At 51.2% G+C, this 10,556-nt stretch overlaps 1 protein-coding gene across 1 annotated transcript; it reads left to right on the top strand.

The window, feature by feature from the left end:
- Positions 1 to 5,180: 5,180 nt before the first annotated feature.
- Tincr (TINCR ubiquitin domain containing) lies at positions 5,181 to 8,002 on the top strand. Its single transcript, NM_001433425.1, has 3 exons — positions 5,181 to 5,466; positions 5,988 to 6,093; positions 6,511 to 8,002. Exons 1-2 carry the CDS (start codon positions 5,201 to 5,203, stop codon positions 5,989 to 5,991), a joined length of 270 nt encoding a protein of 89 aa, NP_001420354.1. The 5' UTR covers positions 5,181 to 5,200; the 3' UTR covers positions 5,992 to 6,093; positions 6,511 to 8,002.
- Positions 8,003 to 10,556: the final 2,554 nt, after the last annotated feature.

The raw sequence follows: 10,556 nt of genomic DNA, 5'->3' as shown, positions 1-10,556 counted from the left end.
GCTATATTTGTTATGTCAGAATAGCAAGGCTAGCCTCGGCTCAGCAGGTAGGATGTGCATGTAGGACTGTGGGCTACTGAGCACATTGGCAATTCCAGTGTTAGCAGTTCACATGTCATCCCAGCACCAAGGCTGAGGCAAGATCACTTCAGGCCAGCCTGGGCGATGCAGAAAGACCCTGTTTCAAAACCAGACAGACATTGTACTTCAAGGACACAGTGCTCAGTAGAATGAGCCAAACACAGGATGCACATTGCTAAGCCCACTGCCAGAACATCCCCAGTTCTCAACCATAGAAAGGAAGTGGCATTGTGGGTACTGGGAGTTGGGAGAGGATACAGTTAGCAGGAAAGTGGACATAGCTTTGTTGTGCGGAAGTGGAATCTTTAAGACATGGGTGGTGGTGGCAGTGGTCACCCAACCTTGAGAGTGAGCTTTCTGCCCTTGTGCAGTGTCCTAACAAGCTAAGATGGCAAACTTTGAGTGTGGGATAGTGTTTAAGGGAGCTACCCTGTGGGCTGGCTGTCCTTAAACCCACAACTGTGTCCTCCCAGTGTGTGCCACTCAGCATACCTGTCCTGCTTGCTGGAGGGCTTCTTACACTGCAGCAAAGGTCTGTAGTGCCTAGGACTGCAATAAATGTTGATGTCCAGAAGTGCTGGGCTGCGTTGTCCAGTTGTGGGTCTGGGTCTTAGTTCCTGACAGCAGTGGGAGGAACCTTCTACCAAGGCTCTGACCTCTGAGGGCTTTCAAGTTAGCATGAAGCAGTTCTTAACCCTGTGACACCATCATTTGGGAAGTTAAGGCCAGAGGTGGGTTCCAGACCAGCTTGAACTGTGTAGCCTACCTTGTCCAAGGACAGTGGCTCCCATGTGTAGCTCCTGTCTCCTTATTGAAGCAAATCTTCATGAGTTGGGTTCTGGTACAGCTGTCATCTGTAATGTCATGTTAGCAGTCTTGAAAACAAGGTGCTTGTCTCCGGCCCCTGGGGCACTGCTCCGTGTGGGTGGCATTAAGTGCTAAAGCCACCAAAAGTGTCTTATCTCTTCTAGACCCATCACACCCACTTCAAAGGGACTAAGAAACCATTAGGCGCCAGCGAAATGACTCCTAGGAGGCACTGGTCATTCCCCAGGCACAAGTGATCATTTAGAGTCCTCTGGAATAAAACCAGTACAGTGTCTCCAATGTCTTGTCCTTGGGTCACCAGAGGATCACAGCAGGGGTTCCATGAGAAAGGAGGCCCAAATGTTCCTCTCTGGTTCCCACTTTTCTATCAATCACTTCCAAATGCTTCTTGTATATTTGGGAACATGTCAGAGGCTCACAGACAGCAGCTGCTTGGCCTCCTGTAGATACCAGCTAGAACCATGTTCCCAGAAAGGGAACAGCGTATGTAGACATGAATTCCAAGCAGAGACCACTAGAGGGATGGAGCAGGCAGAAATGTGCAAGACGGGGACAAACTCTGACTTGAAGAACCCAGGTACCCAAAGCAGGCCTCAGACCTGGAGGGGAGACACCAAAGGATTTTCAGTCACTGTCAGGAACCCAACAGGGAAGAGGGAAGGTGAGCTCACAGGCCCTTTGATGGGCAGAGACTGTACTCTGAAGATCTGATCTGGGCTCCAGACGGAAACCCTGTCTCAGTGGGGCTGGGACTGGGACTGGGACTGGGACTCTGTAACAACAAAACCATCCTCAATATCAAAAGAAGAGAGCACCTCCAGGCTAGTCAGTGTTGCAGGGAGAGCCTCCAGTTTCCCGAATCACCACCAGGTGGCACCCAAGAGCCACACTGCTAAAAGATTACCCACAGGTCCTTCAGCAGGATCCATCTCTGCCTAATCCCTGGGACTTGAGTAGCAGCTGGCATGGGATCTTCACTGGTATCCAGAGGCTCCTGGTCTAGGCTACAGCTGGACCGGCCAACCCATCTTTGGCAACATCGCAAGTTTGAGGCCTGCAGGGCCATGGTACTGATCCTTTATTCCCAGTACTGGGAAGGCAGAGGCAGGCAGATCTCTGAGTTTGAGGCCATTCTGGTTTTTTAAGAGAGTTCCAGGACAGGGCTACACAGAGAAACTGTCTCAAAAACAAACAAACCAAACAAAAACAAGTTTGAGGCCTGTCTGATCTATATAGTGAGTTCCCAGACAGCCAGAGATAGACCCTGTCTTTAAAAAGCAAAACAACAACAAAAACCTTAACAGCCAAGCCTGTGCAAATACACACAAATTAATTTCAGAATTACATAACCACCATCTCCCTCCCCCCAAAAAAGGGAAAGACAGAAAAGTATAAGGTGGTGGTAGATGTTTATTATCCTGGGACTGGGAGACAGTTCAGAAAGATAGCAATAAGTTTGACTCTAGCCTGGACTACTGAGATCCTGTTTTAATAAACACAGCATTGTGTTCTGCACAATGGAGCACCCTGGGCTTCTAAAAGATTCAGGACCATCAATGGTCTCAGGATACAGAGAATGTTAACAAAGGTTAATTACCTAAGACATGATAGACAGCTTTCATTCATGCATGTGTAAAAAAAAAATGCCTTTGAATCCAATAGAAAAAGGGGTGAGCTATTTGAGTGACTCTGAGAAGCAAATTCAAACATCCCAGAGTCAACCTGAGTCTCTGGCTTTTCAGAGCTGAGAGATTCTCTGAGCTTGCTGCCATAATTGCCTAGAACATACCACCCTGTTAGACATGAAAGGCTTGATCCCTCCAGAGCTAGGGCAGGGAGCCTGTGGGCCACAACCACCTAGCTCATCTCTGCTTTAATGAGAAAGTCAGGAATAACAGGCTGGTACTGACAGTGCCTCAGATGGTCACCATGGCCTCCACCTGCTCCAGCCCCTTGGCCCTGACCCTCACAGTGACCAGTGGGTGCCCACGAGTGTGGTGGGTAACACCCAAGAGCTTCATCATCTGTGCAGACCCTGGTCTCAAAGATGAAGCCAGCCCCAGCCCCCTCACCCAGTGCTAGGACTCAGTTTTCCTGTGTCTGCAGGTTGAATGTTAGAAGCTCAGCAGGTGTATCATGCCCTGTTCTGACTGGATCTTGAACCACAGTGCTGTTCTGAGCAAGCAGGCCGTTCCACCCTCCGAAGCCCAATGATCAAGACTGTTCTTCCTCAAATGAAACAGCAAAGTAGACTAGCAAAACACGGGTAGGTTTTGTTGGTTGGCTTTGAAGGGGGGAGGAGACAGAGTCTCTCTGTGTAGCTCAGGCTCCCCTAAATCTGGTAATTCTCCTACTTTGGCCTCCCGAGTGCTGGTATCTGAAGTGCCTGGTGGCACAGCACACAGGCTTATCCTGCCCATTGTTTTCCACCAGAGAAGCATAAAAACAGACCATTTGGTGACCACTCTAGCCTCAGCCTGTGAGAGACCAAGATTTTCTTTTTTACATTATAAGAATGTCATCCGGGTGGTGGTAGACTTTAATTCCAGCACTCAGGAGGCTGAGGCAGGCAGATCTTTGAAGCCAGCCTGGTCTACAGAGTGAGTTTTAGGAAACCTTGTCTCCACAAACAAAACAAAAACAACTTCATGGGGGTTCAGGGTGAAGCTCCCTGGTAGAGCCCCACAGAGTGGAGCCCTGCCCATAATTCTCCAGTAAGGATTGAGGGCGTGGTCGGAGGAGGCCTTTCCCTGTCATGCCCACCCTTGGCTCCATTTTTAGTTTGACATGGAGGATGTGCGCTTTTTCATAATTCTGTTATATTGTCTGTTCATTTGTCTAATTTATTGTTGGTTCTTGTTGGTTTCCAGAAGCTTTTTACATACAGCGGAAGTCAGTCTTTTGTCTGTTTTTGACTATTGGAAATTTTCAGTGGCTTTGTTGGAGTTTTCATGTGTGCAGTGTGTAGGTGTTTTATATTTGCATGTTGTCAGTTATTAATCTTTCAATTAAAGGCTCCCTATACAGACACTGAAGCGTGTGGGTGGTGAATGTGGGTAAGTGGGACAGTTACGGTTGCCCCCCAGCACCCTGGGAGGTGTGTTTTCCCATATAGTCTCCTACCTGTCCTTTGGGGGTAATGGGGGTCATGGTCTCACTTTGTAGATAAGGTTGGCCTCCAACTCACAGGAATCTGCCTGCCTCTGCCTTCCAAGTGCTGGAATTAAAGACTTATACCACCAAAATGTCACTTGTGCTAAATTTTAGAATGCTCAGTTTGTTTTTCTTTGCGGAGTCAAATTTAGCACCTAGACTGTTCTCTCAGCATTGCCGTTCCTGGGTGAGTGTACGTCAGAGCCCTATGACAACAGTGTCATTTCACAACACCCCTGTGGACAGGCAGAGACACTGAGGTAGGGGAGGAGGGGTTGTGGCAGGAGGTGACAGCGTTAGAGGCCACAAAGTGGCCATTGCATTGTTGCTGGTGACAAATGCTCAAAGTGTGTGTGTCAGAGGCCAAGTGCAGAGTACAAACTGCTCTATCCAGTTGCGGCAACAAGTGCAGCAGGAAAGGTAAAGATGGGCTTGCACAAGTGTGCTGGAGAGGCAGCTGGCTTTCCGGATAAGGGCTGTAAGGGTTGGGAGGCTGGGGCTCCCTTTGCTCCCCATCAGGCACTTGCTGAACCATGTGGGTGGTGAATGTGGGCAAAGGGGAATGAATGTTGAACTCTTACCCATCCCCTGAAGCCCCAGCTCCAGTGCCCACATGAATGGGATTCTTCCAGCCCAAACCCAGAAGTCTGTCTCCCCTACTTAGGCCATGACCGCAAAGGCTGGAGAAGCTATCCCTGTTCCCAACTTGATGGCCATAGAGGACAGAGGCCCAGGATTGAGGTTTCTTTGGAGCCCACAGACACAAAGCCAGTGCCGATATGGATTAGGGAGGAAGTTCCAGAGGATTAAAGAAGTGGGTGGGTGGGTTACACTGCCTTCCTTGCCACCCTTCTCTACCCTTTACTACTTCTGCTTCAAAGAAAGACCCAGCTCCACTCCTCCAACACACCAGGCTCCCCGTCCTGCCCCAGGGCCTTTGAATAGCTGCATTCTTTGCCCCAGAGCCTTTGATGTATTCTGTGTACAGGAGAAAGGTTTACCATGGAGGCTTGGGCTGGGCCAGCCAATGCTACCATCTCTGTGGGCTGCTCCTGCAGCAGGGCGTGCCTAGAAGGGGTGGAGGCTGGCAGCTGAGCTGGTCTGGCAGGTGCTGACCTGCCAGAGTCTCAGGCTGGCAATGGCCATGGAAGAGCTGCGTCGTGGGTTGTCCCGCTGGAAGCGATACCACATTAAGGTACACCTAGCCGATGAGGCATTGCTACTGCCACTGACCGTGCGGCCATGCGACACACTGAGCGACCTGCGAGCACAGCTAGTGGGCCAGGGTGTGAGCTCTTGGCGCAGAACCTTCTACTACAACTCTAGGCCGCTGCCTGACCATCAGACAGTTCGTGAGGCACGCCTGCAGGACGGCTCAGTATTGCTTCTACTCAGCGACACCAGGTGACCAGGGACCTGGGCTGGAACCTGGACTGGGACCTGGTAGGATCTTGAGCTCTGACTTGTGGAGGATGACACAGTGGGAGGGTGCTGGCTCGGGGACAAGGTGAGAAAGGCCCTTGTGACTGTGAGCTCTTCTTCTTAGCTCCATTAGCTTTGTCGATCTGCGGTGCAGGCTCCAGTGGTGGCTCTGGGGACTCTTCCTGCCTCCCTCTGTGTACCTGGCTCTGGCTCTGCATGCCTCTGTGTCCTGGTCTCTCTATCTCTCTGCACACTGTCCCCATATGTTTTTCATGTCTCCTGTGTCTCCATCTCTTTCAGTGTCTGCCCACTCACTTCGGAGGGTGGCAGGACAAACAGCCCTGGGCCACTACTGTACCCTATCCCAAGCCTGTGTGTCTACACTGTGCTCTGTGTCTCCAGTGGGGCCAAGGCTCACTTCAGCTCAACTCCTGGACTAGCTGGAAAGGCCTAGAAGCCAAGTGCTTTTGTCCTTACCTTGTCTCTTTGTGTCCACCTCTCAGGTAGGAGATGGAGCAGTGACTTTAGTGATACAGGATGCTGGCTGAGGGAGCAAACTGGGCCAGGAGGCACCATACCTCTCTTCCTGGGAGCCCAGTTGTACTCTAGGTAAGCTGGTAGAATATACAGGTGGGGAAACTGAGGGCCCATGGGGTGGCACACTAGTCTCATCCTCGTTTCCTAATGTTGGCTCAGCGCTGGTGTCCACAACTTGCTGGGTGACCTTGAGAAATTTTCTGCTGTCCTCTGGCTTCTGACTGAGCTTCTTGGGCTTAGGTCCACAAATGCCTGCGATTCCTGTAACAGGCACCAGGATGCACTGAGCAGCTATACCTGCAATTCCTGTGGTGTCCACCAGGGGATCCAAGCACTGTGGCTGCTACAGAAGAAAGGGCCTCAGGATTGTGGGCAACCACTGCACTCCCTTCCGTGCCCAGATCCAGGCTATTTGGAGAAGGGAAAAAGGGCCATTGGCTTGGAAACTGCTAATTCACAACCCTGGGTCCATGTCCCTTGCTGATCCAGGTGCTGGGCTCCCAGCTAGATGCAACTCGCCAGTCCTGCTGATTACTGCTTCTGGTGTTCCTGATGGTGACTTCCAACACGGTCGTCCAGCCTTCCATCCCCCCAGCAAAGAACCTTCTGGTTACTCTGTGGCCTTAGGACCCAACCCTAGGAGCCTCTGCTGTCTGAATCCTCCTCTGTCCATCCCCAGAGCACAGCCTCCTCAGGGAAGCTCTCCAGTCAACAGGCACAGGTCCTTCTTTGGAGGACCCACAGGGCTCTGGCTATGAGCAGGGGGTCTGCTGGAGGACACTCTGATCCAGGGGGCCCTGATTAGCCCATGGGTGTGCAAAGTGTTTCAGCACGTGTATTTCAGCACGGGCTGTGGGTGGGCGCTCTACTGCACAGCTCTAGTGTCTTTATGACCCTGTTCCCCATTTTCCCCGTGTTCCCTCTCTCACATGCTGGAGACTAAACTGTGAGCCCAGAAGGAAATATTTCCATTAAGAGTTGTACAGGCTGCAGGGGCAGAGCACGGCAGCTGGGGACTGAATCTTGGCCTTTGGAACCAGGTTGCTATAAACGTGCAACTGTGCCAGGCCCTGGGGATTTGGGTCTCTCTCTGCCTCTCCAATCTCCTTCCAGACTCACCAGGCTGTTACTCAGCTGTGGGAGAAGCTGCTGTCCCTGTGAGAGAGCTGCTGGGGGGTGGGGTTGGGGGAGCTGGCATTGAGGGGCCATTGAGAGAAAGCATTTTGACATTTAACAAACACTATGCAAATTGCATGCAAATCACCACTCATTCCTTAAGGCAGACGGACAACCTTAGCGTGTTCAGAAATAATAATGTAGGGCCTGTCCCTTGGTCCCCATCTTGGCGGGCTTTCCTCTCCCTTCCCTCCTTCCCTCCCTCCCTTTGCTCCCTCCTTCCCTCCCTCCCTTCCCTTCTTTGATCCAAGACCTCCTAGCCCTGAAGTGGATGTAAAACAGCCCAATTGGCTGCCTGCACCCTGTTTTCCAGACCAGAGAACCGAGGCCGGAGGTCCCAGAGCCACAGTGTGGAAAGCATGTGCCCCTCCCCAACAGCCCAGGGGAGCTGTGGGGTCAAAGGTCAGGCTGCTGAGCATGGGCCACCCACAAGCTCACCCTGTTCTCTGCATCCTGAAATCTCCCTGAATTTTGGCCACAGGCCCATCAGTTTTTTTTCCACCCCACCCTTTTATTGTTTTTTTATAAACTCCTATTTATTCTACAAAAGCCTACCTTCAGTGCCCCATTTATACACAACCATTCCTTAGACTCCAGTAGTAGCCTCCAGTTTTCCAGGCTCCTGCTATCTATTCCAGCACTATGCTCCTGTCTTAGGCCTGAGTCATGAACCCAGGTTAGGTTTGAGGTTCTTCCCTCTCTGTGAACTCAGTTCAGAAGACCCCAGGTCATTCATTACTCTGGGCTCTAGGTACAGAGGTGCCACTTTTGAATGTGTATCAAATAAAAGACTGAAAACAGCAGGTCCTACTGTGACCTGGCTTCCTTTGTATGTCCCCCCCACCCCCACCCCACCCCACCCCATGGCTCCTACACCGGGTGATACAGCCAGATGCCCATTCTCCCTCCAGGGCCTGACAGACTTCAGGCCCCACCCAGCCAGCAAGCTCTAGCTGGGGCAGGAAGTTTCGGGTGAGACTTGGCAGCTTCTCCCATCTCACTGAGGCCTTTGGCATCCAGGGAGGGGCCAGCTCCCGGTGGGGGCCACCCACACAGGTCTCAACAGTCAGCTGCAGCAAGGAAGGGGGCGGGGGAATCCCACAGTGCTCCCCGTGCAGGTGTTTCCCCTGCAGTCTGGCCCACTTGACCAAGCACTCGCCGGACACTGCCAGTCCTGCCATTCGCTAGAGTTCTAACTGGGCTTTGCCAAGGACCCAGCACAGGAGAACCAGAGGCCACAGAGGGGATGGACTCCCTGTGATTTTCCCTGAAGACCTGTTTCTATGCAGAGTTTTTTTAAACTAGGAAGGCTTAGAGTGTGTCAGGGATGCAGGCCTGCCTAGAATCCCAGGTGAGGAACTGGGGTGTGGTCAGGGTCAGGTCACTTCTTGGAGGTCACACCCATACCTCCTTGAGAGACTTGGGGTGGGGGTGGGGCAAACATTGGCAAACTTCTTCTACTTGAGCTAAGGTCTCACTGCCCTTCCCACACTGAAACTTACTTTGGAAACCATAGGACCTTGGCACAATTCACTTTGCATTCTAAGCTGTCCCCAGCCCCACCTTTCCCCACCTTCCCCCTTTGTTTTTAGCTTCTATTTTCATTTGTCTTTGAGGCAGAGTTGTCATGCTTTAGCCCAGACTGGCCTTTTTAACTAGCAACAATTCTGCCTCAGGATCCTTTCACCCTTCAGTTTCAAAACCACATCTTTGGGGAGGTTCCCAAATGTTCATGTTCCCTTAGTTCAGAAAAATTTTTCAGCTTTTGGAAGGTGACAGCGTAGAGACCAAAATGTAGACAGGAAACCTAGCACAACCTCTCCTGAGAGGCTTTACCCAGCAGTGGGTGGAGGTGGATGCTGAGACCCACAGGCCAGAGCAGATGGGGGCCAATAGGGTGAGCTCAAAGACTCCTGCCTTCAGTCGTTTACACCAAGTGGCCTCAGGGAAGGCATGGAAGCAAGTGACTGGCACCCAGGGTTTGTACGTACGAGTGGGAAGAGGACATAGACGGCAGCAGAAGGAGCTGTGGGGACAGCAAGCAGACTTGGGTCTCCCTCATTTAGCAATAGGAAGGTAAAAGCTCTTCCTCTATGCAATAAAGGCTGGAGTTCATTTTTTATCCAGAAGAAAAAAATTGAGAGAAGGTCTCAGCTGGCCTGGAACTTGATACATAGACCAGGCTGGTCTTGAACTCACAGAGATCCTTCCTGCCTCTGGAGTGCTGGGATTAAAGGTGGGGCTACCACATGGCTGTAGTTTTTCTTTTCATTTTAACTTACTCTCTCTCCCTTCCTTCCTTCCTCTCTCTGTCTCTCTCTGTCTCTCTCTGTCTCTCTCTGTCTCTCTCTGTCTCTCTCTCTCTCTCTCTCTCTCTCTCTCTCTCTCTCTCTCTGTACTTTATTCGGAGGCTGTTTCCCTGCAGCTGGGGCTGGCATTCAGTAACCAGGTAGCAGGCATGTGGGGTCCACAGCCCTAACCCCATTCTGCTCCTATCATTGTGGCCCCTCGGCACCTAGCTCCCTGTTCTGTGATAAATGTGGGAGAACTCAGAATTAGTCATTGTTTGGACGACAGCGAGCCCAGAACACCATCTGCACAGGGAGTTGATGGAGCCGGACACAGCTCTGCATAGAGAAGTAACTCACCCTCTCTGAGCTTTTGTATCCTCATGGAAGGGGGGAGGCACTGGTCAAAGCTCAATCTGAGTTATACAAATTTAGAGGCAGGGGCATAGTGGTGCACTCCTTTAATCTCAACACTCGAGAGACAGAAGCAGGAGAGACAACATGATTTTGAGTCAAGCCTTGTCTACAAAGGGAGTTCCAGGATAGTGGACGCTATATATGCATAGTAAGACCGAGTCTTGAGGGCTTTGAAAAGGGAGAAAGAAAGATGCAGGCAGAGTTATTTAGTGTCATGTCTCATGTATCTCATGTGTGGGGTAGTGAGCGGCAGCCGAGAGGACTCTAGAAGAAATGTCTAGAAGATCTCAACATGGCTCAGCATGTGCCAAGGTCCTGGGGCAGGATGACCTGGTACACTGGAGGCTCCCTTTCCATGAGACACTGAGGCTGAAGAGTGACTGCTGTGGAAGCCAGCAGGATTCACTACTGGGCACCCCATCTCTTCCCTCTAACTCTTCAACACTTTCCAGAAAAAAAAAAGTTCATATTCCAAAAATTGCACTTTTGCAGAGAAGACCCTCAAATCCTGGGATGCAGTGTGGGAACAGATGTTATTTATCAACTGTTGGTGCGAAGGCAGAATTCAGAGATTGACCTGCAGGAGGAGTTGGTCTGGGGGTTGAACGCAGGCTGTCAGATTTGTCACCAAGCACCTGTTGAGCCATCTCTGAG

This window comes from Rattus norvegicus, chromosome 9, assembly GCF_021556685.1.
Source record: "Rattus norvegicus strain SHRSP/BbbUtx chromosome 9, alternate assembly SHRSP_T2T, whole genome shotgun sequence".
NCBI lineage: Eukaryota > Metazoa > Chordata > Mammalia > Rodentia > Muridae > Rattus > Rattus norvegicus.
Note: the sequence above shows the minus strand (reverse complement) of the source record. Positions and strands in the feature narration are given on the sequence as shown.